Source organism: Hippopotamus amphibius, chromosome 1 (genome assembly GCF_030028045.1).
Source record: "Hippopotamus amphibius kiboko isolate mHipAmp2 chromosome 1, mHipAmp2.hap2, whole genome shotgun sequence".
Taxonomy (NCBI): Eukaryota; Metazoa; Chordata; class Mammalia; order Artiodactyla; family Hippopotamidae; genus Hippopotamus; species Hippopotamus amphibius.
Window position 1 is genome coordinate 40,323,238 of NC_080186.1, and position 27,434 is coordinate 40,350,671.

Here is a 27,434-nt window from a genome sequence, read left to right on the forward strand (position 1 = left end):
GTCTACACCAAAGAATTAATGAAGCTTTATTATAGAACAAAATAGAGGAACAAAGATAGAAGTCCTTGAATGGTAAAAATATCAGCTCAAATTCTTGGCCTAGTGATAGGTAACTCAGAGACACTTTATCCTCTGCCAAAAAGATAGCACTTTTACCATCCCCAGAACACACTCGTGCCAGGTTGCTGCCTGAGTCTCAGCAAATCCATCTGCCTTCTTTGGAGTGGGAAGTCCAAGTTCAGAACAAGCCGTTGACCCCAGAACCCTACTGGCTCCCGGCCCACACACCACCATGCGTGGTGGGGTCTGATCTGGACAACACCATTGCCCGCAAATCACACGCCACGCAAGGAAAACGAGAAGCCTTTATGAAAAATTCAAAGTTTATTGCAAATTGTATTTTGCTTCCCTTCGTTCTTCATTTTTACAGGATTTATTGATATCCATGATTTTTTCACAGATGTACTTGTTGACTTTGGAGAGTCTCTGTGCAATTTCAGTTTCATCCACAGTTTCTTGTGCTATTCTGTCGTACAAACACTCTAGACAGGGAAAAGAAACAAGAAGGCCAAGGATTAATGGTGCATTCAAGTACATATCTTTAAGGGGGAGAAAGGAAAATGTGCCTCCTGACATACTTCCAAAGTACCAGTTCACATATCTGGCATGGCTGTATTTCAGCACAAAATGTACTTAGAAAAAAGTAGATATACATTGTAAATTTATACTTTAAAAATAATGATACAACACCCATGTGCCCCCTCCCCTGCTCAACAGGACATTACTGGTCCCTTTGAAGCCCCTAGATGCTCCTCCCCAATACCACCTTCTCCTTATCCTCACCAGAGGCAACCACTCCCCTGAATTTTTGTTTCTCTTTTCTTTTCATGTTAACACATACACATACATCCTTAAATAACATATTGTCTACTTTTCCCCTGATTTTAACTCTTTACAAGTATATCCATACTCTGTATATCCATCTGACTTTCTTTTTCTCACTCAACATCCAGTTTCACTCAACACCCATGCTGAAATGTATGTACAGCTGCAGGTCACTCACTTTCACTGAGGAGTAGTGTTCTAGCGCCTGACTAGTCCACAGCTGGCTGACCCACTGTACCGTCAGTGGATACATTCTGCAGTTACAGGCACCCTGAGCTGTGACTCCTGGGGCAGACATGCAGGAAATGCTCAGCACGAGCCTAGGTTGGAACTGCCCAGTGTCAGGGTGTGTGCATACTACACTTTACTAGGTGATGCTTGATAAACTGTTTTCCACAGTGGTTGTGCACCTGGCCCTCCTAACAGCAGTGTGTGCAAGGACTGCTTGCCCCAAATCCCCAGCAGCACTCCATGTCGGATTATTAAGGTTCTGACAGCCTGGCCAGTATGAAGTGGTCCCTCACTGAGGTGATTACTAATGAGGCTGAGGATGGCCGCTTTTACTGACTCCGCCATTTGCTGTGACGAAGCAAAGAGGGAGCCCCAGACAGGACCTGACTGGATTCGGACTTTGGCCTACTTCCTAGCCTGGGGACCCAAGGCAACCCATTGCCCTAGATCCCTTGCCTCATAAACAAGGATAAGAAACCACACATGATCTTTTTTAAGGCTGCCATGAGGGATGTGAGACAAACATTTTTTGCAAGCCTTCTTCAAACTGTAAGGAACACTACACCTGTACGGGGTTATTACAGTTATTTTATGTATATGCCACTGTTTGTTCCCAGGGCCTAGCACAGTGCTTGGCACGGGAGCAAGAGTAAGTAAATGTATGTTAAGTGAATGAAGGAATGCTTTTCTAGGGAAACCTCAGGGGACATAATGATTCTGGACATAAGGGGTGTGGGTGGGGAATGTACCACTGGGGTATGTAATTGTGGGCAAGATCTTTAACTTTGTTGAACCTAAGCCTCCACACCTATAAAACAGGAAAGACAACCTAGTCTTGAGGAACTGCCGAGGAGGATAAATACAGCCTTGTCTACCAGGCCAGCGCACGGCGGGCAATCCTGTTAGTGGTGCAGAACGCCGACACTAGGAGGGATCATGAACTGGCCCCTCCACTCACACGGGACAAGGCTGAGGCCTGGAGAGAGGAGGTGAGTGCGGGTACAAGCCCCTGTGGCCTCCGCTCCGAGCCCTTCCCAGGGTACGCGCCAGCCTGCCTCCTGTTGCCGTCTAGGCTGCGGGTGCATGTGCTATAGGTCTTCTTTCTCTGGGGCACCATCTCCTCCCTGCGGAGAAGGGTTTGCACAGAGAAGCCTTTAAAAGCTTTTAGTTGACCTTCACTATTTCCTGACCGCTTCCAACCTGACTAGCCTGCACTTGGTCCTGTGTTGGCCTTTTCACAGCGGCTGAGATGGGAAGGTAGGAGGTCCTGTCTTTCCAGTCCTACCTCCGCTGACTCCGCCTACATGTCCTGCCCCACTCCAGGCTATCCCACAGATCCGTCTTTGCTCACCTCCTCCCTGATTACCAGGGCCTCATGCTTCACCTGCCCAAACCCCACTCATCCTTCCATGTTCAGCCTTCTTGGAGCCTACCAGGTTGAGCTGGGAGACCCCTCTCTGACTACACCCTTGCTGCTTCCATACTTGCCCGGGTTTTTCTCTATCAAAACCCTGGTCATGAGCTAATAAAACTATGACCACACTGTCTTGCCTACAGACCGGAACACCAGGGGCTCCCTCCCCAGCCCGGGGCCAGGGGAAAGCAGGCACCCGCAGCGACACTGCTGGAACCTGAACCAAATGAGGGAGACACCCTGTGCAGAGGACTGTTTCCAACTTCAGGGGCTCAAACCTGGTTCTAACCCTAGTTGCTGTGCCACCTCGAGTGGGAACCTCTCTGGGTCTGTCTCACTGTCTGAAAGCAGGATGTCAAATCTGGTCATATACGGAGATTCTTCCAGCTCTAGATCTCTAGTTCTCTGGAAGGTAACAGGGTGGATAAAGAGGCAAAGGAGAGAGAGGGGGTAGGGGAGTGGGTGTGATGGCCCTGAGAGGCCCTGGCATGAGTCAGAGAAGAGGCAGGAAGAGAAAGGTACAGATGGAGGAAGGTTTTCAGAGAGGCCTCCACAGAATCCCAATCATTCTCGTTTCCTGAGGGTAAGAGCATTGAACGGCCCCTGAGGTTGATTAAAAGGCTTTCGTTAGACTCCAGATATTAATCACCTGCAGTTGCCGGGAATGTCTCCCTCTGCGAAGGAGCATTTGAGATTATTGCTTAATTAACAAGGTTTATAACAGCGCTAATGTGTCCTATTAAAAAAGTTATAAAAATTAACCAGAACTCAACGCTGTGGCTCATTTGAAAACTCAGACACTCTGCAAAAGGTCATTTGACCTTAATAAAGTTTAACTGTCATTCTGGAGCTTGTCATTAAAGTGAGACTCTCTTTCAGCCTTTCTGCTTTCATCTTCTTAAAGCAGTGTCAGCTTTCACCACATCCCTCTGCTACCAGGTAAGGAATGACTTTAAAACCAAAGAGAAGAGAAAATCCTCACCAACCCTGTGAGCATCAAGGCTTTTGTCATTTTGATATGGCAAATGTGAGTAAATGTGGTAAAATCATACAAAATAAATACAAACAATCTCAATCCACCAGACAGCTTGCATGGGAAGAACCAGTCAAATGCAATCTGGAAGAGCTCAAATAATTAGGCTAAGAATGGGGAGTGTATGGTGGGATGGGAGACAGACTTCAAACCGGCCTGGCTGTAATAAAGAAAAGACAAATTAACATTGTTTTTCGGTAAGACAAGAAACCCCTGGAGACAAACGGAAGCCTGAAAGCCCAGTTCAGCTCAGCTCTGGGCTAACCGGATGTATGGCATTGGGCAAGTCTGTTTTGTCCTTGGCATGGCAAGTATTTATGGGCTCTAAAAGGTTGTTTGACCAGGTTCCTAGCAGGTAAAGATACAGACAGAAAAGAACAGAGGTAGGCATGGGGTGCTCTAGGACATAGGACAGAAGCGTCCCCCTGCCCCGTGAGATCAGGGAAGGCTTCCTGAAGGACGGTTCTCCTAAGCACACCTGGGTGGTGAGTAGCAGCTAGCCTGGCAGAGCAGCACAGGTGTCTGGGTGGGCAGTCGGACCTGTGTTCCAGGTGCCAGGAATAGCATTTGCAAATTCCCTAATGTGAGAGGAGACAGGGTCGTTGGAATGCAGCAGCTCATTATAGTAAGAACTTAGTGTTCAAGGGGAAAATTGCTAAAAAACAAGCTGGAGCTAGAGCCAGGGGCCAGATTATGAAGGTGCTTTTATGACACATTAAGATGCTTACCCTTTAATAACGGGCACCAGGGACTGGTTGTGATGGGGTGGTAGCAACAGGATCATACTTGGTTTCTGAAAGATCACTCTGGTTACATATGGACAGAGGAGTCTGGAAGCTGCTGGGGCAGAGGCAGGGGAGAAATGATGTGGCCTGGACTATGAAAGGAGCAATGGGTATGGAGAGAAGTGAATGGTTTAAAAGGTATTTGGGGGCAGAACGGATGGAGACTGAGGTAAGTGGAGGAGTCAGGAATGAGGCAGCTCTGAGTCCCTGGCAGGTGGTATCATTTCTCAAGACAGGGAACACAGAGGGGCCGAAGGCTTTGGCGGGGGGGGTAGGAAAAGGAGAGAGCCATGAGTGGTGCAGATGTGCCAGTGTCACACGGACATCCAGGAGGAGAGGACCAGTGGGCACCTGGGTGTATGCATCAGGAACTTGAAAGTGTGGACTGAGGTCACATATAGATTTGGGAATCAGTCACTGATTCAACAAATATTTACTGAGCACTTACTGCAGGCAGCATTGGGCAAGATGCTCTTCAAGCTTACGTTCTAATGGAGGTGGGGAGGGAGACACTCACCAAGCAAAGGAACAATAAGAAATGCTCTGCGGAGACTTTAGCGGGGGTGTGCTGGAGAGCAATGGAAAGGCTACTTCATTAGCCCGGGCATCGGGGAAAGCCCCTCTGAATGACAAGGAGGCAGGATGTGCAGACCAGAGGAAGGGCACTGCCGGCAGTGGGAACAGGAAGGAGATGCGAGAAGGCCTCAGTGGTTAGAGCACAGTGGGAAACGGGAAGTGTGGTGTGAGATGAGGCCAGATCACCAGGCAGCAGCCAAGTTGAGGAGTGTGGATTTCAACCCAGGGCTGTGGGCATCCCGAGGGCATCGGGAAAAATGGGGAGTGAGAGCGGCAAAGGGCAGCTTTATAGAGTGAGAGAGAAGAGGGCTGGAGACAGAGAAGAGGGCAGTGGGAGAGGACCCCACAGGGGGATGAGAAGCCATAGGCAAGAGGAGACCTGAGTGTGCAGGATGGGTTTCTTAGTAAAGGAGGAGTGGTCCTGTCAAACACGCTGGGGAGGAGGTGGAGCCGTGCCCTGGGTGGGTGAGGAGGAGTCACTGGGAAGCTTGGCAAGGAGAGATTAAGTAGAGGGCTGGGAGCGCAAGCCAGACAGCAGGGGTGTTACTGGTGCACATGGGCAGTGAGTGTAGACAACTCTCAGGAAACCTGGATGTCAAAAGGAAGCTGCTGGGTGATGGAAGTGACCTCTAGGGAGTGTTTTGTTCGCTTCTGTAAGAAATGAGTGAACAAAGCATATTTAAATGGTGCTGGGAAGGAACCAGTTGGGTGGGAGGAACAAGGTACTTAGGAAGGCAGGTGGGTTGGAATCCAGGTAGAGAGAACAACCAGTCTCAAAGAAGAGAAGGGAACTCTTCTTTTGGGACATGAGGCAGAAGAACGGGGGTATCCAGTTCAGTTTGTAGATACAGTGGTTTGAAGCTGTGGGATTTCCTTTTCTATGTGAAGGAAGAGACAAGGCCATCTTTTGGCAGAGAGAAAGGTGTGGACTATCACGTTTGGGCAAAGTAGAGAAGGTTTAAAAAGGGTTTGGAAAACGGAGGAGTGGATCACAGGGAAACCTGGAGGGCTTGGCCTGTGGGGGCTGAAGACAGTGAGTCTATAATGGCCCTAAGCCACACAACTAACGTGTTTTCTTCTAGACGGTTCCTCAACATTGAGGACCAGATTAGCTGCAAATGACACCATCTGAATGGGGTCCAAAGAACATTCAAACGCCTATAGGTCCACTGGGCAGCTGGGGCAAGGACTGTGATCCTGCCTTTACACGTGGACACACCAAGCATCTATCTGGTACTGGCACTGCGCCGGGCCTGGGGAAATAAAAATAAACAACAGGACCAGGGTAAGCTCAACATTAAAGCAAAGCAGAGCTGGGGCTCAACCCCAGGCTTTTGAAATCCGGTTCCAATTCCTACCTTCCGTCACCCTGCGGACAGGAGGGGGCCTGAAAGCTGAAAAGCACTGCACAGTCGTGAACGTCAATGACGTGACCATCATGAGGTCACGTCGGCTCCATGAGGGCAGCTCACTTGTCAACAAAAACTTCTTTTCACACCTCAAACATAACTATTCCAAGCCATAATCCAAGCAGCCCTCTTAACTGTCTTAAGAGGTAAGTGTTCAGCTGAGGACACTGAGACCTGGAGGGAAAGTGGTTCACAAGAAATTGTGTGCAGAGTCAGCCAGGGGATCGGCTCTCAGGGTGGCGTCTGTTCAGCCCTCGGTGACGGAGCTCCCACTGTGTGCCAGGACCCGTGCGAGGCAAGGGGGACGCGGAGGGGAGCCCGACACGGTCAGACCAGTGCCTGAGGCAGACGCACAGAAGATGATTTTATACCACAGCGTGACAAAGGCAGGGCAGCTGGTCACTGGAAGGCACCTGGGACCTGCTGAGTCACATTCCAACAAGTGTTAACAGATTTAGAGGTTGGCCTCCTCTCAGGTAGGCAGGGCTGTGTCCCCAGGAAGGGCTCTTTCCCAGGGCGACCTCCCAAATCAGGCTCCACCATTTCAGACAGTGGGCAGACTAAAGGTTCCCTCTGCTTTTCTAAAAATAAGTGTCTGCCTAAATCAATTAATCATGCATCAGCCAGCAAGGGAGGCTGGCTGCACTACAGAACAAGCCCCAGACCAGAGTCAGCAGGGGTAGGTTTAAATCCAGGCTCCGCAACCTTGTAGCTGTGACCTCTTGCTGGCCATCTAATCTCTCCCTCTTCTCCAAAATACACCCTAAGTCTGGCCATGTTTCTCTATTTCCACTGCTCTAACCTTAGTCTCTGGCACCATCATTCCCCCGCCCCGAGACCACTGCATCAGCCTCCTGACTGACCTCCTACTGAAGACCTCCATTACCTTTTTCTTGCAAGTAGAGTAAATCCAAGCTGCTTACGGTGGACCTTCACGGCCCTACAAGACTGGCTCTCGCCCACTGCCCTGATATCAGTCTCCCCTCACTCATGACTCTGCAGCCACCTGGGGCATCTTCACCCCTTGAGCATGCTGGCCTCTGAACCTGCGATTTGTTCTGCCTATGTCACCACCCCTCGGACCTGCATAGGGCTGCCTCCTCCACATCCAGTCCCCAGCTCGAATTCACTTCTTCAGACAGGTCTTCTCCACCCAACCCAGCTAACACACCCACCGTATCCCTCAGCGATGCTTCACAGACCTTCATCAGTACCTGAAATTATCTGATTTGTTCATGGACATATTTGTTGTCTGGCCCAGAACCTGGCACATGGCCTGTTCAAAATGTACATGCTGACTGAGTCTTACTTTCTTCATCAAAACATGGCAGTTGGATACTTAGAGACTAGTGAGTAGGATCACAGCTTCTGAAGACAGCCGTCCTGCCATCCTGGCTCAGACTCCTGGCTCTACCCCTAAAGCTGTGCAATGTGGGCAAGTTACTTAACATCTCTGTGTCCAGTTTCTGCATCTAAAACAGGGATAATATTAGCAGCCGACAGAAGGAGTGTTATGTGTTATGAAGACTAAATGAGTTATTATATGTAAAAGAATTTTTAACACAGAATCATAAAAAAGAAACAGAACCTGAAATGTAGTAAGGGCTCAGAACAATTAGCAACTACTATACTCTCTCTGCTCCCATGTACTTTCCTGCCTGTCTCTGTAATTTGTATTGTCTGCACAGTAACTAGCTGTTCTTGTGTTCATCTTCCCTGTGAGACGGTAAGCTACTTGCAGATGGAGACCGTGTCTTATCCCTCTTTGTGTCCTCCATACCCAGTAGAGAGTCTGGCAAAGAATAAGAGCTTAGTGAATGGATGGAGGAGGGTGGGAGACATAGAGGAGAGAAGGAAGGAAGAGGGAAGAGAGGAGAGGAAGGAAGGAAGGCAGGCAAGAGGGGAGGAAAATCAGAGTCCAGGCTTGAGCCCTATCTTTATGGAGACCAATGAGTCCCTGTCTCTTTGCCTTCCCTCCAACCCCTCCCAAACCCCAGAAGAGAAGCGGAGTCGAGTGACCCTCAGCTGGTCTTCATCTCACTAGATGCTGCAGGCACAATGCTAGGATCCCCATGAACTGGTCCCCTAGCCTCGACCTTCACACGGCAGCACACCTTTCCCAACCCTATGCCTTTGTTCCGATGCTTCTGCCTCTCCAGTACCTCTCTTTACACATCTGTGTCTCCATGTCTGGAATCCTTCCCTGATTTTCCGGCTAGGGGTCTCCTTCCCTTCTGAGAACACACTCCTGTCCCTCTCGCATGCTAGTATCTCTTTGAACTGTACTTGTGTCCACAGCTCATTTGCCCTGATAAATGTGAGCTCTTCTGGGACCAGGTCCATATCTGCGCCTGTGTCCCGGTGCCCAGCCTGGGGCCTGGCATGGAGAGGCTTCAGCAGGTGTTTGTTGAACTGAAATGTGCCCAATACATTCCTGATGGAGTAAAGGGCAATGTCTCAGCCACTGCGTTTCCAGTGCGGGACCCACCTCTGACGATGCTCAGTTTGTGAGGCGAGAGGGGTGGCTTAGGGACTGCATCTTTCTTTTTTTTTGTGGCAACTCCTGTGACACTTCTGTTCTTCAGAACATCTGTTCCCCAAATCATGACTGCCAAGTTCTTTGTGTACTTGGAATCTCCTTGGGTTACTTGTAGCTGGTGCCATTTCTCCTCATCAACCCAAATCCCGCTTCCCAGATGGACCTGAAAGGGATAAGAACACAAGCAAGCACCTGTTTAGTCCGACACGAGGGCAGCTGGCAACGTCTCTCGTCCTTTAAAAGACACTGCTGCACAACTACAAGGGATTTGTTCCGTAAATACTAATTAACTTTCCTTAAGGGAAATAATAATAATCATTTAGTGAATACCTGGAATGTGCAGGCCTTATTCTAGTGCTTTATATCCACTCTATCTCGAATCTTCACGGCAATCCTGGAAGGAAGGTGTTGGGATACTATTTTCATTTCAGGTGGAAAAACCAGGTTGAGAAAGGTACAGCCACTTGCCAAAAGTCACTCAACTCTGAACCTGCGGAGCAGATTTATTTCGTCTGGGTGGGGCCTCATTGTCAGGGTGGTTTAAAACTGCCTAGGTAATTCGTGACAACCACAGCAGCTGCAGTGAGGAGGGAAGCCGTCCAGGCTCTGCCACTAATGGAGTGTGTTTGTGTGAGTCCTTTCTGTCTCTGCCTTCAGGTTCCTATGAACTGAACGGGGAGAGCTGGATTCCAGCTAAATACCTTCTAGCTCAGAACACCTATGATTTTAACAAATTAAACACAACCACTGTGTCTCTGGTCTGATTCTGAAGGCACACAGAACAAAACACAATCTTATGTTCCCTATAAGGGAAGCACTCAGAAGGCTTCAGTGCAGAGTCATTAAATGCACAAGTCCCAGAACGATCCAGCAATGAGCTTTGGGTTTTTTTTTTTTCCCGTCTGGCTCTTTTAACAACTTAAAAACCACCTGCTAATATTACTCATTAAAAAAATTAAGTTTTGACTTTGACTTGCTATTTATGTTGTGTTTCTGTTGAGTCTGTGGAGGGTGGCAATGGCCTCTGTGGGGACGGAGGGGAGACAGCCACTGAGGAGTTAAACTTTCTGAGGGGAATGGAAAGTCCCTGCCAAGGTGCTTGTCTTCAGAACGACTGTAAGTTGTCGACCTCGCATGGTGAGGAGATGTCTCAGGAGAGTCCTGGTCTGAGAGACAGACCACACACCCAGACTGACAGCAGACCGGTGAGACCCACTGTTCACAGATATTTGAAGATCTTTCTACTGAAGACTGGCTTGGAAAGCACGGTAGGCACGCACAGATGGGCGGACAGGTCAGCCAGCAACACTTCTTCCTTCACCAATTACTGGCGTTTTCCAACCATTAACAAGAAAAAATAAAGCAACACAGCCCACCCACAGATGTCAGTAAGTAAGCAATCTACCTGCCACATCTACCTTCACTTCCTTTTGCTCAAAAGATCATTCAGACCTCTGCAGGCACGATGTCAGATAACCAGATCCACCTGGCCTCCCTGTGCTGCAAGCCTCAGTGCTGTAAATCTGTTCATACAGCTCAGGAAGATAAGCAACCCTGGAGTGAGATGTGCTGCCTTGGGCGGGTTGGGCAACATCGACCCAAGGTCAAGTCTGGCCTTTTCTCCGCAGTCTGAACTGCAGGTGGGCAGTCTATGTGTCAGATCAGGCATGCTGGGGACAAGTTCCCTGTTGCTCCCTGCTGCACCCCAAGACACCTCCCTGGATGACTCTCTGGGGCTACCCACGCAAGCTCCCTGAGAGAGGGGCAAACGAGGAATCTGAATTAGATTAAATGCAGAATCAGAAAACCTTGGTGATGGAGAACAACTTCAGTTTTCCAAAGATCTCTGCTCTTCTCTACCCTGAGCCTTGCTTTCCTACAATGTTTTTAATTCTTTTAATTTATTGTTCTTAAAAGAGAGATGGCAGTCATCTCAGCTGATGTTCTACAAGAAAAAGGGAACACTAATATTTTTTGAGTACCTGTAATGAACTAGGTATAATTGTATTCTCAATTTAGTTGGTCCTCATAATGACCTCAAGAGATGGAAATAGGTAGAAATAATTATTCCTACTTTACAGACAGGAACAGAAATTCAGAAGGACTGAGCTTCCCTAAGACATACTACCAGTTAATTTTGGAATTCAATCTGTATGACCCTGCAGCCCATGTTCTCCAGCCTTCCTGCTGCTGCCAGTGTCAGGTGGTGCTGACGTGGTGGAAGCAAAGCGGATCGGCATTCAGTTGACTTTCCTTGAGTCTTCTTCTGTACCCGCCCGGCCACTTCCCTGGCCAGCACCCATTGCAGTTCACACTGCAGTCAGGGAACCCTGGAAAAAAGCCACCGGCTGGCCTTCCTGCCTTCAGTCCCTGCCCCCTCCAACCCACGCTGTAAACACTGCCAGATTAATTCCCTAAAACACAGCTTTCCTTCTTTGAGTAGATGACTTCCGCAGTCTTTCAACTCTGTTTTTATGTTAACCCTCTGGAATCTTGAATGGCTCCCTGTTTCCTGTCACATCAAATCCAACCTCCTCAGTCAGTGTTAAAGGTCCTCAAGAATCCTGTTTCCATTCAACCTACTAATCGTACTATGTCCATCACTCAGTGATGCCCCCAAACTCACTCATTTCCTCCTACTTCCAGTGTGTGGTAACAGAAAAAGGATGGGCTCTGGAGTCTCCAGCCCTGTGTGAATCCTGGCGCTTCTACCTACTAGCTGGGTATCTTGGGTGAGTAACTTTACCGCTCTGAGCCTTACTTTTCTCAGCTATGCCAGAGGCAGACCACCACCTAACTCACAGAGCTGCTTTGAGGATTCAATGAGATAATATGAGTAAAACGTCAGGAGGACAGCACACAGCCAGGAACTGTTACTTCCTTTGCTTTCTTTCCCCTTCCATGTCTCTGCTCATGCCTCTCCCCTACCCAGGGGTGAATGCTTTCCCTTATATCTTCCTAAGCCTGCACATCTTTCAAGCGCCAGTCCCAAATGCAGGAAAACCTCCTTCACTACTTCAGGGCTAAGTTCTATCCCCTCTGAATTTCTGGCGTACTGAGAGCCTTCACTACCTGATTCAGCCCTTCACAGTACATCTCCGTAGGGAGTGGTCGAGGCTTTGCCTCTTTTGTACCCTACAAAGTGATCAGGACTAGTCTGAACACAAAGCAGTAAGAAAGTGATGCACATATTTAACATGTCTTAATGGCACTGGCTTTCAGTTCCCATGAGCTGCTGCTCCTTGGAGAAGAAAATATTTTCTGACATGCACTTGAGTACAAGGCCAACTTCACAGCACAGAAAGAAATGGCCCTGGGAAAGACCAATCACAGGTATATGCTGGGGCATCTGGGACAAGAGCTCCTGAGGTCACAAAGCTCAGGGTCACCTGGAGCAATGCCCCACTTTCAGGGATGCAGTAGAATAGACTGGGAAGAGCACTGGTCTGGGAGACAGGTGATCTGGCTTCTGGTTCCTGCCTTCCTGCCTCTGACCTGTTGTATAATTGCAGATGAGCCCCTTCTCTGGATGTATTTCCCCATCTATCCCATGTATAAGTTAGACTATTTAAACTTTAATGGTCTTTGCAGCTTTATGATTCAATGTTTCTGAAATAAAATATCTTCAGACAAAGAAAAGTAATGCACTTTAGCAAAATCAGAAAGTAACTTTTGTGGCAAGCCCTATTAATAAACCATAGTTCACTATTTGACCAAAATGTTAGCGTTATGCTTTTAAGGGAGGTTATTAAAAGTATGGCATCTGGTAGGATGGGACTTGATAAAAAAATGTGTTTGTGAAATGTTTTGTAGGACAAAACCAGTTTCCTACTAGGAAATGGATCCCATTCCCATGCCTTTAGGCGTCATAGAGATTAAGGAAGGGTCAGAAATGACTACAGAGCCAAGAACAACGATGGCTGCTTCTGGGATGTGGGGACTGCTGCTCTAGGAAGCTGCCATCCATTTCCAGCATGTCTGCTTCCTTCCTCTCTCTTAATAAATCTCTCTGACTACAAATTAGTTGTAAACAAAAGCCAGGTTAGTTTTATAGCAACATGTTGGCAATAATCAATGAACAAACAAAACTGGCACTTCCAACGTTTGTTGTAGAACTCAAGTGTGAAAAAATTAAATGACATTTGAGAGACCCATTTTCCTGGAGGAAAAATGATCCTTTGCAAAAGAGATCCTCATAATGCTCAAAAACTGTCCATCAGTCTTCAAAGCAAGAGAGAAACAGATTTCTCTTGGAAGATACTTTAAGCAAAAGTCTGTAGTCATTCCACAATGTTATCACAACTAAAAAGAAATCAACAAAGACAGAATAGTCTTTTCTTTATCTCCAGCTGGGGAAGGTTCACTAAACTTAGATACACAGTTTGAGTTGTTTTTAATGACTTTGGAGAGCATCGATCTGATCCCACCTGGCACAGACAGAGACACTGAGGCCCAGAGAAGGGAAACCCCCACTCAGAGTCACACAGGTAGGACAAAGATAGAGCTAAGCTTAAACTCAGGCTCCAGGCTGCCTACTTCCACTCTGTCATGTCACCTTTCTCCTGCAGAGCAGACTCTTAAAAATGTGTTGGCTGCAGCAAGGCAAGGCAGAACGGGCTTATGGTTTGGCCCATCGGTTCTGCCTCTGCAGGGGAGGAAGTGCTCCGTGGAGACGAGGCCAGCGTATCCAAGAGAGCCCTAAAGACTAACAAGTTTCATTTCCTTAGCTTTGACTATTTGCTTTGGCTCAGACTGGCCAGCTGCAGGGATATTTCTGGACAAACTCAAATAAAACAACCTTTTCTTTCTCATCAACCCACTGGGGAACAATACTGGAGAAACAGAGACATTTTGAAGTATAAGGCAAGAAAAACAGACTGACACAGATGAGTCTCTGGGGAGAAGAAGAGGTGATGTCTGTAATGTATACCATGGTGGCAGAGAATATTACAGTAAAGCTGCATCGGACCAGTGCCCAGACAAAGGGATCCAATATATTTCCTCCAAGACAAATTCATCTGGATGTTGGAAGAATATCAGAACAGTCTTCTCCCTGCCCTGTGCTGTGTCATCATGTGACTATAAGACTTCCAAAGGCTATTCCATTACTTTTCACTCCGTACTAATGTAGCTACTAATAGTGCTTAAGTTTCCTTCATAACTTTTTTCTCAAGAGTCTTACAAAAAAATCTGAGGCGTTATATGTGGTCCTAGGACTGTGGGCTAATGTACAAGCAGCTTAAGGGCAGGAAGGATTCACCTCTGTATCCCTGGCATTTAGGGCGGAGCTTAGAACACATAGGTATTTTGTAAACAGGGAATGGATAAATACTGAGTCATTTTCATATCTGTAAATCAGATATTTCATTTCTAGATCATCTTATACATTTTATGCATCTGGTTTCATCAAATTATCATTATAAAATATCATTCTTGCTAATAAGTTATTTTTAAATGTCAGTTTAGTTTTACAGTTGCTTTGGCCCAATATTTATCAAAAAAAAAAAAAAAAAAAACCCGAAGAGAAAAAGAAAAGGTCCTAGTACCACTCCACTAATTATGACACATGGATTGGATTCTGGAAGCAGTCATTCAGGGCTAGGTCAGGAGGCCAACCGGTCAAGCTGTGTCTCAAGAAGCTCCCACCATACTCTCCATCTTCACACTGACTAACCAACACTTGCAGGGAATGGATAGTGAGCTTGAAACACTACCTTGCCATTGTCTAGGATATACTTGTCCATGACAGGTGCAGGAGCAGGGTAATAGGACGACGTATTTGCTTCCTCACTGAAAGTGCTCCGTAATTCCGGCTCGGGCTCGAGACATTCTGACTTTACTTTTTCCAAGTCAATGGCGGGACCTAGGCAGTTAAGAAAAGAGATCTGTCTAGAACTCCAAGGAACAGAAAAGGCAAATATTTTAACTATGCATCTCTCAGCACATAGTGGCACACAAAAAATTATGTTGGCTTATTTTTGTCCATTGGACTATACTTAAACCCAAGCTTGAAAATAATGAGGTATGAATGTCACAGGGGAAAAGGTGGAAAACTGAAAGACAAGAATGGATGAGACACTAATTAAGCATGAATGAGAAGCAGTCTTCTAGGGTGTCATTGCCTGAATGAAAACACAGGGGACTCGACTTCTACAGAGGAAAGAGGTCCTGTTAAGACTGGGGTGGAGACGGGGTGCGATGACTGCGGTATGCAAATTGCGTATTTGCCAAAACCCCATCTCTGCAGCCTACGTGAAGCAGGCCACAGAAGAGGACAGGAAAGCAGGGGGAGAAATGCAAAGGCCTCCTCTTCTCAAGCCCTAGTATCTAGGCAGGAGCATTTCAACCAAGAAATTAAAATACAATACAGATTAAGCCCCTGATTGCCTGAACCAGCAGCTACCCTGATTTTTATTTTAATGCAATCAACACAAATTATGTATGGCTGAAACAGTGAAAGGCAGCTAGATCAATGGTGGTGGCTTCTAAGGGGGATATTTTCTTCTCCACTAGCTTTTAAAAATGATGCACTATTTTTCAAATCATCTATTGTGTCTTGATTACCAAAGGGCAGAGAAACAGGATGAAAATGAGTAAATAAGGCCAAATGACTTGATTAACTTTTGCAGGAGAGCAACTCCAAAGACCAATAGAGAGCTTAGCATCCTGGAAATTCTCCCTATGCAAATACTTCAGGAGATGACTGGGATCAGAAACTCAGCTACTGCCAAAGCTGGTCCCCAGGGCTGTGCATATCACTTAAGTAACCAACAAGCTTCATGGTCCAACCTTCCCTTATCCTTACCACGTGGGCCACTTGGTACAGGGCTCTTTGTGTACTAAAGCCCTTATGAACAATCTGGCTACAATTCTATATTCAACTGCCACACCCTTGCTTTGGCTGGTGGTTGGGAAGGTACTGGTGATTTTGTTACAGAAATTCCTCGTGACAGGGCTTCCCAGAACAAGAACATCACTCCTGAGGTGCTGGCAGCTGCCATCTGCAAGACAGATCTCTGCAGTCTCTGACAATTTAAGTATGAACGCACAGAGCTGGACGCAGCATGGCTGAGGAGCAGCACAACACGGATAAAGAAGCGAGGCTCATCTCGGGAGACCGAGTTTAGGGCTCATTCCTGGCTCTGCTATGTTTTAATTGTGTGGCCACAGGTGAGCGAATTGTGGATCCACAAGTTGGCAGAGTGAAGGACCGACAGCATCATAATGGCTCTGACAGCATCTCCCAATTCTGTGTGACCTACTCAAGAGCTGGGCAGCACCTGGCATGAGGAGGTGCTCTCTGAATGTCTGCGAAATGAATAAAAGAATGACAAGAATGAATGAATAATTCTAAAGTTTCAGAAGTGGATGCCAAGGTTTCTCTTCTCTCTGAGTGAGATCTCAGTCAAGTGGAGCATTTGATCTTTTCTTAGATCAGGGAAGAAGTAAGTACTTCAGTTTCCCCGAAAGGGCATGGCCAAGTTGGCATCTGAAGTCTCTTCCTGCTCTGACATTCAGCAACAGGAAAAAGGAACGGGCTGAGAGGGGGCGGTCCATGCAGCCACCGGAGCACAAGTCATCTGGACAAGATAGCATCCCTCCTCTAAAGTCTCCTTTTCCTTCTGTGAGAGGAAGATGCTGGAGAAGAGAACAAACCCAACTTAGCTCTGACTTGGGTCTAGTTCTCTCCCATCCATCTCCACATGCCAAAGAGATCTACTCACGACCAGGTACTTCCTGGCTTAGGCTCCCACCACCCTTAGAAGTAAGCTGCACACCACAGCCTCCTTAAGGCCCAGGATAACCAGCCTCCTCTCTACCTCTGGGGCTCAATTCCTGCTCTCCCCTGATACTGCTCATGTCCCCCAGATGCTGTGTTGTCCCAAGCCTCTGAGCCTTTGGACATGCTACTGTTTTGGCCTTGACCACCACCTCACCTGCTGGCCAAGCCCCTGGTCAAACTGCAGAAGAGAGCTTAGGTGTCTCCTTCGTGAAGCCCTGCTCTGATCACTACCAGGTTGGGGTGGGGGGAGGCCTCTAAATTGTAACTACTTCCCGCAAATTATATCTGCGATCATCTACCGATCTGTTGTCCACATCAAACTGTGAAGCTCTTCAAGGGCAAAGTTTTACTCTCTTTGCAATCTTGGCACCTAGGGCAATGCCTGGCACGTTGCAGGCTCTCAGTAAATTCTTCATAACTTGAGAGGGGAGAGAGTTGCAGGCAAGAAAGAGACTTAAATGGGCTGGAGCAGAGATTCTGAAATAAAGCCCTGCTGCTGAGTGGAGGTGCTTGGGGTTGGGGGTTGGGGTAGGTGGGAAGCTATTTTCAAATATCTGTAACCTTTGTTGTAGGCCATGAAGGAGAACTTAGGGCTGTAAAACAGAGACTGGAAACTTCTGGCTGGAGGAACGGACAGTTCAGGTGCCTACAGAGGGCCACATGAGGGACATGAGAAGGGGTAAGGGCTGAGAGCAAAGGGTCACTGCTCTGGCTGCACCCCCACTGGTCCTCTCCTCATAGTCAGACTCCGGTCCAAAGAGGCCTGCCTAACCAGGTCCTTTGGAACTCCCACTCCCAATAAAAATTAGATACACTCATTTGTTTCTATGCCTGCCGCCCCCATTAGACTGTGAGGCCTGAGGGCAGGCAGAGACTGTGTCTTTATATGTCAGAGACCAGGGCTCAGCACAGTGCCTGGTTCCAATTCAATCCTCGACAGGTAAGTCTACACATCAGTAATTACTGAACCTTTCTGACTCGGTGGCCTCACCTGAAAGGAGGAATGACAACAGCGACTTGGCCAGACTCAAGATTAAATGAGTTAACCGTACACATGAAATGATTAACCCAGACTCTGGCACAAGCGGGCGCTCAGTAAATAGAGGCTCATCCCCGCCGCCCCTCCCCCACATGGGGGTCATACTTGGGTGCTCCCGTCAGTCACCGCTAATCCCTGGGCGCCAGGGCCCTGCTGGTCTTCCTTTGCCCCAAGTCCCTCGCACAGGCCCGACCCAGAGCAGGTGCTTGCGCTCTGCAGCACACCCACCCTACGCTCCCCTGTGCTGGCCTCCTCAGGCACCAAGAGAGTTTCCTCAAATCCTGAGAGCTATTGTACTGGGATCTTCTGGCTTTATCAGGTGATCGAAGGAACACTATTTCCTAATGTTCCCGGTTGGCACTGTTTAAAATGCCTGGTGGCGGCCAGGGATCAGCACCGCGCTCTGCAACTGCCTCCTTCGGCACGGCTGACGGAAGGAAGGTACCCAGTGCCTAGGCAAAGAGGACAGATCAACCAAAGGCTCATCTAGGAAGGGGTTCGTCAGGAGACCTGGGTGTGAATCCAGGCGGCGTGACCTGAGACACACCTCCTCATCTCTCTGTGCCTGGCTTTCCTACCTGCAGAACAGGGACTTGCCAAGAGCCACCTGATAATGCCTCTGGAGGGGCTGGCACGGAGGCAGGAGCAGGACAGAGGCTCAGACACAGGCTCAGAAAACGGCAGATGAAGGGAGGAATGAATCAATCAGTAAAGCGGGATGTTTAGTGTTACAGAATCAGAAAGAAAAGGAACAAAAAGTGTGTGGTTTCTTCAGGGAGAGGAGGGAGGGCCTCTAGTGCTTTTAATTTAAAAGGGAGAAAAAAACTTCATTGCAAATTTTAGTCGGCTCCACTACTATGTTGGCAATTTACATCTCATTACAACAAACGCTTCAGATTGCTGTTTTGCTTTTAAAAATTTCTGAGGCATTGTTCTCTTTCAAACACATGTGACCAAATTAGCCACAATAATAAGCACTTGCACTAAGAGACGGCACTGCACGATCTGGTGCAGATATTTTAAGTAACAAAGGAATTTTTTCACTTGTGGGAAGAGTAGGAATCAAAAAAAAAAAAAGCCTTTTGATCCACTTCAGGTTTATTTTGGAGAAAATACACCTTCCATGGAGAGAACCTCTCAGCTGGGTAAAGAAAGCTTTTGAAAGAGTATAAAAGATAGTGCTTGTCTTTTCATTCAGTCATTCATGAGCCCATTCATCACACAAATCCTGACTGCATAGCAAGATCAAGCCTTGGAAGAGGCACTGGGGACCCAGAGACAAATACAGCATGTCCCAATTATGGAGAAGTTGAGAATGTAACATGTAAAACTCTTATTACACAGCATACAAATAGCTGTGAGTTGATGGACAAACACTGTATTTAGTGCTAGAAAATCTGGTGTAAATCGTGCTTCTATTTGCTTTACCTTTTTAAGCCTCAGAGGCCTCTCCCATAAAATGGGAATCATGGCACACAGTAAGGGGCTTGGTACATGTTTGTTGGCGCAACAAATAAATGAAATTATGCCATTCTCTGTTCTTATCTAGCTTAAATTGGACTAACGTTATGCTTGGTTCCCAAAACCTAAGAAGTTAATGCTTATGTTACTTCCAGGAGGTTTAAAAATCACCTATATCTTCCAAATATATATGTTTAGACACTAAATACCATTTCTGATTTCGGCTGAAACAAAAAGGCTAATAATATTAGATTTTCTCTTTAAAAGTATTAAAGCCTTCTATTCATTTCTGCAAGTTAATAGGAAGTTTCTCTGCTATAGGTATAATTCTAGTTTCTTCCTAAATGCAAAACAAATCAAGTCAAAATCCTTAAAGCATACCCCTACTGTGGCTCAGAGGCACACTGGGTTTGGCAAAAAAGATGATTGCCACTTGTTGAAAAGGACCTGAGCGTGGGAACAGTGAGTAGCAATGAAGGAGGTACACAAAGGCCTTGGAAAGAGACAAGGGAGATGGCCAATAGCCGGGTAGGTGGAACCCCTCTGTGGGCCCCAGCATCCCCTCTCAGAAGGCATCAGCCACTCTCATTTGCTGCCATAGCTACGCATCTGTTTCTTAGCTCCGTTGGGCCGCCAGTGAGGGCTGGGACAAACCTGGTGTCGTTCCTTCAGTGAGAATCTACTAGGCACCTACCAAATGCCAGCCCTGAGCTAGGTGGATGCAAGCGACATGCAGTCCAGTAGTGGAAAGACATGGGCAACAGATCATTACCATCCTGACAAGGGGAAGGATAAAGACTTGGGAACAGAAGCAAAGGAGGGGGTGCTACACCTGGAGGAGACTAGGAAGGCTTCAGAAGGATGGTCACATACTCATGTGCAGGGGCTTGGAGCTGGTTGGCAGTAAAGGGCGGGGGCGGGGTAGTTATCCTCATATGGTGAAGGCACATGGCGCATCATGGAGGCTCGCTGATGGACCAGGAAGTGGGCAGCATGATGGCCCGCACAGGTGTGGGGAGAGAGACATCACCACAGGCTCAGGGATCAGGAAGGCTTTAGGGAAGAGGTGAGCTCCGACTGGAGCCTGGCGGATGATAAGGTCGAGGGAGTGTTGGAAGGGTGGTCGGGCAGGGGCATGGGACCACCATCAGCAGGGTTCCTTGGGTCTTTCCCCCAACCCTTCCCGTTTTCTGAGGGCTCTCTGAGCGAGAGCTGGGGTAAGCTCTGCCGGGCAGAGACAGGAGAGGCCTTTCTAGCCTGAGGTACTGGATTGGGCAAGACCCCTGCCGCTCATGTGGATGCCCCCACAGTGCCGCTAGTCCCTCAGGGACTCAGAACCACAGAGCAGCAGAGCTGGAATAGGCCTAGACAGCCCCCTCTCCATGGGGCAGAAGCCCAGCGAGATAGGGGTGGCAGGAGCTGGCCCAAGTCCTCAGTTGTGGGGGTCAAGCTATTTTCCCCACTTTAAGGAACTGTAGATGCCCATTTCAAAGGACATATTTGCTTCTCCCTGAAAAGGAAAGATGACCGACACCTACTAAACATCTTCTTCGTTAGTACCTTACATCAAAATACCTATTATTTAAATCTTTTAATCTTTACACCGCAGTGTTATTATCTGTTTACCATCTTCCAGGTTAGGATGGAAACTCTGGGGACAGCCACCATTCTTGTCACAGCTACATTCCCAGCACCCAGCACAAAGTCCCTGGCACACAACGAACACTCACTAAATGTGCTGAATGAAAGAAGTTAATCCTCATGGCAGTCTTGCAAAATCTATCTTATTATCTTTGTAGAAGCTCAAAAAATTCAGAGTTGCTAGACTCCAAAGACTTGTTCTTTCCACAGTCCTACACCTTTTCAGCTAATTGCAGTTTTCAGGCTGCCCAGGTTTCTCACATAATGACCACTCTGTGGGACCCTCAGCTCATCTCTGACCTCTCACCTTCCTAGGGTGTCTGTGAAGAATTCCACAATCATGCAGGGGGGCAGCAGGGAGCAGGGGGTGTCACCAGGATTCACCTCACCTCTAGGAGCTCTGAGCCTATCCCCTGCCAGCTGGTGGCCAAAGCTGGGCTGGTTCTTGTCTGTGATTCTTCCGCCTCCCTCCCCACCCAATTGTCTGGACCCAGGTAGCATCCAAATGGCAGGGATACGCAGAACAGCACGGTCTGCCCTGCCAGACAGGCGCAGAATGCCTGTAAAATGGCCTTTGGTTCTGCACCAGAACTGGCTGGGTGGGAAGACTGAGGGGTTGTGGTAGGAATAAGTGGGGCAGGCGGCATCAGGGCTGCCCTCAGAAGCCTGAAGGGCTGGCCGGGGTGGGGGGGCACAGGGAGCACCTGTGGGCAGGAGTTATGCGGAGGCAGAGTTTCATCATGTGACTGCCATCTCCCAGACAAGTCAATCCATGACTTCAGCTTTGCTGGCTCTCATCTTCAGGCCACGAGCCCTTCCAGAGCACGAACCATATGGGATTCGTCTTTGCTAAGTGGCTGTTGACTGATTTGCTTGGTTCAGAGGAAAAGGGTGACTCCGAGGCTGAGGGACTACATCCCAGGCCGCTCCAGGGGAAGGAGCCCCTGTGTGCCACGGGGCAGTTCCTAGGTGCTCTCACCTGTCACTGCAGCCTCATCTCTCCCTCCTACCTACCTCTCCTCTGTGCAGTCCAGTCAGAAACTACCTGTGCTTCCTGAATAAGCCAGCCTCTCTCATAACTCCAAATCTTTATCAGGCTCTCTTGTTGTCTAAGACACGTTCACTTCCTCTCTCTGAGCCCACATCCTTATCTGATGATCCTATCTACTGCTGAGGTTGTTTCCTGTGTGGAAAGCACCTAACGTCAGGCTCAAAGCAGGTGTTCAGAGGGGCCGGCCTTCGCCCATAAGGAGCCCTTTTCCACCTCTCCCACCTCCATTTCCTCTGACTGGCAAAGCCAGCAGAAAACAAGCCTGTCACACGGCCACACTGAAGCCCACGACCAGCAGGCAAAGCCCTGTTTTAAGTGGGAAGCACATTCCTGTTTTGGCAATGGAGAGAAGCCCAGCAACTCCTGCATGTTCTGGCTCCCTGAGCAGGAACAAAGGGACAGCCTGGAGTTGTCCCTCAGCTCCCTCCCCATTGCCCCAGAAAAATGAACTCTAGGGAGAAAGAGGAAGGAGGGTCCTGGACTGTCCTGCCACCCTGAAATCAGCTCGCAAAACAATCTAGAATGAACTGCGGCTAGTGCTGATTCAGTCAAGCGTGCAAAATGTCCTTCAAAGTGGAAGATGGCCGATATCTTTAAGAGGAACAATTCAGATTCTCACTGCTAGACCTTTCCTGCCACCCAGGGGAAGGAGGCACCGGGCACAGTGGTTGGGGCCCCCGCCACCACTAAGTGAGGCAGTGGCAGACTGTGGACCTCCTGGGTCATGGGAATATGAAAACCTGGCTTGATGGGCTGCCTCCCACTCATCCTCTTAGCCCTCTCTTAAGGCCCAACTTTTGTGAGTGCTCCTGTGTATTGGTGAGAATGAACTGAAGGCTGAAGGAGATGGAAAAGAGCTCTGAGATGAACAGACCCCAGGAGGAGAGCTGTGACAAAGAGAAAATTGAGCCATAAACAGTGACATCTGAAAAATCGAGAGGGTCAAAAGGAGTGCTTAAGGACTGGAGAGAGGAAGATTGGAATTCTGCCCAGGAAAAGTAGGTAGGAGAGTTCAATAAACTACAGACCAGTGAGCCTGGATTCAAGTCTAGGCGTAGCTGTAAAAGAGACAATTCAAATATGATTTCTGAGGATTTACAAGGGAGAGTAGCAATCTCCAGGAGACATCAGGGACTGACCAAAGATGAAGATATGCCAAGACAACCACTCCTCTGCTCTGCTGCAGGACGACTGCCTGTGGCGTGCCAAGCATCACCGTCGTATACACATTATCTCATGCACATCCTCAAATGATCCTACATCATCAATGCTGCACCCACTGAGCACTTACTACGTGCCAGCCCCTGGGTGGAAGTCTTTACATGCATTTGCTCATTTAATCCTCTGAAGAACCATAAAGGTTGGTGCTGTCATTGACTCAGATTTATGGATGAGGAAACTACAGCCCAGGAAGTTTTAAGTAACTTGCTCAAGGTAACAAAATCAGACTATGGAAAAGCCATGGTTCAAAACTCCAGTATTTCTGACCTCAGGGCCCACGTAGGCTCTTAATCACTGAAAAGGCTCTCCTGCCCTGTATGTGGTATGCATTAAGACATCCATTTTACAGAGGAGAAAACAGAGGCTGAGAAGGGTTAAATCACTTGCTTGAAGTTGCACAGTAAAGAAGTAGAGAGCTGAGATTCAAACCCAAGTAATGTCTGCTGCCAAAGCCCACGCTGCCTCCAGTGCAGGGGAGAGCCAGCAGGAGGCATTTGGCTGACATTAGCTGCCTTTTCAAAGGCACCATCAGAGACCTGTGCTTAAAGAATCCAGCTCAGACCGCAAAGGATTTTAAAGATCAAAGCTGGTATTTTAACAGACCTTGGCCAGAACACAAGGCACGAGCCCAGAGGGGAACAGAGGTGATAGAAACCCAGCTCTAAAGAGCCAAGACAGATTTGCAGGCCACAGTGGCTTTCTCCTTCAAAAGTTTTGACCAGCTTGTGATCTGGCTAACAGGGACATTATCTCTTTTTTTTTTTTTGCCTTCTCCTCTCTCTAATGGAGATGATAATCCTTACTGGCCTTGCAATAAGGCTATCAGAATAGTCCAATGAGATAAAAATGTCAAGTTCTTTGAAGCCTGTAAAGTGTCATGTGCATGTGAATTACTGTTATTATTCTTATTATTTAGGCTTCTTCTGGTCAGAATTCATCATTTCCACCTACATCCCCTACAAAGCACACACAAAATCGAAAGCCATCATATACCGCCCTCCTGCAGCTACAGCACTTGCTCTGTTCTGTCCCATGTACAGGGCTGTGTGTGCATCTTTTTTTTTTTTTTTAATTTATTTGTGTATTTTATTGGCTGTGTTTGGGTCTTCGCTGCTGCACACGGGCTTTCTCTAGTTGCGGAGAGCGGGGGCTACTCTTCCTTGTGGTGCGCAGGCTTCTCATTGTGGTGGCCTCTCTTGTTGCAGAGCACGGGCTCTACGCGCGTGGGCTTCAGTAGTTGCAGCACATGGGCTCAATAGCTGTGGCTCACGGGCTCTAGAGCGCAGGCTCAATAGTTGTGGCGCACGGGCTTAGTTGCTCCATGGCATGTGGTATCTTCCTGGGGCAGGGATCGAACCCGTGTCCCCTGCATTGGCAGGCAGATTCTTACCCACTGTGCCACCTAGGAAGTCCTGTGTGTGCATCTTGAAGGCAGGGATTCCATCTCCTCTTCTACATTCTTCACAGAGCCCTTTCCAGCCTTAGTTGAACTAACATTACCTGAATCACACCAAAACAATTTTAACTATCTAAGAGGTACTTAAGAGTTCTAAAAGCTATGGCCTCAGTCTTTGGCCTCTAAGAACAGGGAATCTGGCTGAGGAGAAACCAAGAGAGATGCTAGAGTTAACTCCTTCTCATACACTGGAGCTCACCCTTGCAACTGGCTTTCACTATTCTGCTTCTCCTCATCCCCTAGGAATTCTCTGAGTCTGCCAAGCCCTGGTTTAATAAACACCACTCTCACTCCCTAGGCTCATGAAGGTTTTAAAAAGGGACTGTCTTTCTATCAATATATTTCCAGCACCTAACACAGTCCTGCCACAAAGGATACCCTTAATGATGAATGAATGAAAGAATAAATGAATGGATATATACACAAATAAATCTGTACTTTATAAATTAGAAGATCTTCATGCTTTTTGTGTCCTTGGCATTTATTTCTTTTGGAGAAGGTAAACAGGAAAGGGCAGAAAAGGAGAAAGAGACTAGCATTTATTGAACACTTACTGGCTATATTCTTTACATATGCTTCCTCATTTAATTCTGACACCATCACACAGGCCCTGAGAGAAGGGACTCTCAGGGTTAGAGAGTGAGGTTCCTTCTCATCAAAGAGGGCTGCCTCTCATGCTAAGATCATACAAAAGGAAAATTCTATTTCACAGAGAGATGTCCTTTGGGGGGATTAGGCTGGGGGTCACCTCCATGTCAGTGACAATGAAGTCCAAAGATTAAAGAAGGGCATGTGGACAAGGGTCCAGAGAGAGGCTCCCAGGACCAGGTGTCAGGAGACCCCAGGGAATAGGCCTGTGGCACTTTCTGGGCTTGTTTCCTCATCAGCAATATGAGGGCAACAGCCTATATCCTCTCTAAGCTCGTTCACAACTCCATGACTCCATGTTCTAGAGAATTTTTCCTGTTAAATCCATATTGTGTTTATTTGTGGAATGAATGAAACAACGAATACACAAATGAAGGAGTGAGCCATCCAGCAAAGTCTCTGAAACATCTTCTTATACCATCTTGCTGCTGCCCCTCCCCTTCTGCCCCTAATCTCCACCAGGTGTACCATTATAACTCCTGGCTGCTAGGGGACGTAGCTTGCCACTCTGAGGTCCCCCTCCAGCTGGAGAGGCCAGGCTCTTGTCCTCTGTCCTCTCCCATCTTCGGCCTGTAGGATCCCAATGCCCAGGGGAGTCGGCAATGATTCTTTCTTTTTTTTCCTTCTTGCCTTTTTCCATTACAGCCTGATGTCTTCAAATTTTTTTAATAAATGGTGGAAAACTTTTACCATAGACATAAGTGCAGAGAATAGTATTATAAAACCCAGGTACCCAGTTCCAATAATTAGCAATGATTTTTTTAAAACTGAGCATCCCGGACCTGTGGATGATCCAGCACCCAAGATGAACAAAGGCCCTTGAGATGGGGCCCCTAGTAAGGTGGAAAGGAGAAAATACACAAGGGTGGGCCTCTAAGAGCAATGCTTGAGCCAGGCCCAGGGGGGCAAGGGCGGTACCAGGCCACACATCCATCCGAGGCCAGGATGTGCTGCTGAAAATCAGAGAGGGTCTCTTAGTCCCTTTCTGGCTCTTCTCTGTCTTGTTATAGGCCTCTTGGGGGTGTGTACAGTGCAGGAACCATTACAGCGGGGGGTGTTTTCCCAGACGCATCCAGAGAGTGTTCCACCTTCAGATGTTAGCCCTTCCCCAGCACCCGGTACACTGCTTACGTGTTTACCTCCATCACTATGCCCGCCCCAGCCTCCAATGTCTTCGTCGTCCTTGTATCTCCCCAAGTTCCTGAGCTCAGAAAGCATGTGGTCAATGTGAGATGACTGACTGAGTGAACAAATGAACATATACATATATAACTCCTTTTCTTTTCTATAAAAGAAGACCTTGAGAGGCAGAGAAACTGGTTAATCTGCTCAAGGTCATCCAGCCAATAGCTGGTTAAGAGAAACAGAGTTAAAAACCAAATCAGACCCTGTCTTATCCCCTCCACTAAATGGTATGGAAAAGGAGCTCATGGTGATTCAGCATCAACAGAAGGCCAGACGTTATGCTGTGTATCCCTATGCTGTGAGAGGGATGTTATTATTTCCTTCTTATGGAGAACACCAAGGCTCAGAGAGGTGCCCTCTGCCTAGATTGCTCCGTGCTCTTCCCACCCCCTCACCCCTGCCTGGATAACAAAAATGCAACCATCAGGCTCCAGCTTAGAAGTCACTTCCTTCAGGAGGCCCTTCTTCCCTGATCCCCAGATTTAGTGGGCACCCGTCCCCTGCTGCCCCACAGCAGAGCTGCAGTCCCTGCGCTGGCACTGTGTCAGAGGCCGTCTCCCGTATCAAACTTTGAGCTCCTCAAGGGCAGAGGGCAAGGGCTGTATCTTGAATGTATCCAACTTTAACCACTAGGCAAAATGTGGAACCAGTAAATATTTGTGGAAGAAAGGAGGGAAGGAGGGAAGAAGGCAAGGAAAGAAGGTTCTCAAAGCCACAGAGCTGGGAAGTGGGGAAGCTGAGTTTGAATCCAGGCCTGCCTGGTTCTAAATACTAGACTAGACCAGACTGGGCTACACCCATGAAAACATACACAAACTCCCCTTAGAGTCAGAGAGCCTTTTATTATACTCTTGTGGATTTATCTGAGAACTTGGCACATTATCATTCTCTGATTAACAAGTGCTAATCAATGGACTTTAAGCCTTCACAGGTCGGGGACACAGGTGTGATTTTGCAGGACGCCCACAGGCCCTGGAGCACAGGGCGCGCGTGGCAGGTGCTTTATGCATACCTGTGGCTTGTGCTGATTTATATTCAGTCCATCCCACTGTGGTGACGATAGTGGCGCAGATCAGA

At 47.8% G+C, this 27,434-nt stretch overlaps 2 protein-coding genes across 3 annotated transcripts in view; both read right to left on the minus strand.

The window, feature by feature from the left end:
• The window catches only part of AGBL4 (AGBL carboxypeptidase 4), a 1,220,133-nt gene that overhangs the window by 191,833 nt on the left and 1,000,866 nt on the right, over positions 1 to 27,434 (minus strand). The gene's annotated exons all lie outside the window — the stretch shown is intronic.
• BEND5 (BEN domain containing 5) overlaps positions 4 to 27,434 on the minus strand; it is a 47,440-nt gene continuing 20,009 nt past the window's right edge. The window contains exons 4-6 of one of the 2 annotated variants that reach the window (XM_057710311.1): positions 14,587 to 14,735; positions 8,822 to 9,035; positions 4 to 542 (exon numbers count right to left, since the gene is read on the minus strand). In XM_057710311.1, coding sequence (XP_057566294.1) covers positions 385 to 542; positions 8,822 to 9,035; positions 14,587 to 14,735 — 521 coding nt within the window. In that variant the 3' untranslated portion in view covers positions 4 to 384. The remainder of the gene's footprint in view (positions 543 to 8,821; positions 9,036 to 14,586; positions 14,736 to 27,434) is intronic. The other variant, XM_057710322.1, reaches the window with a different exon arrangement.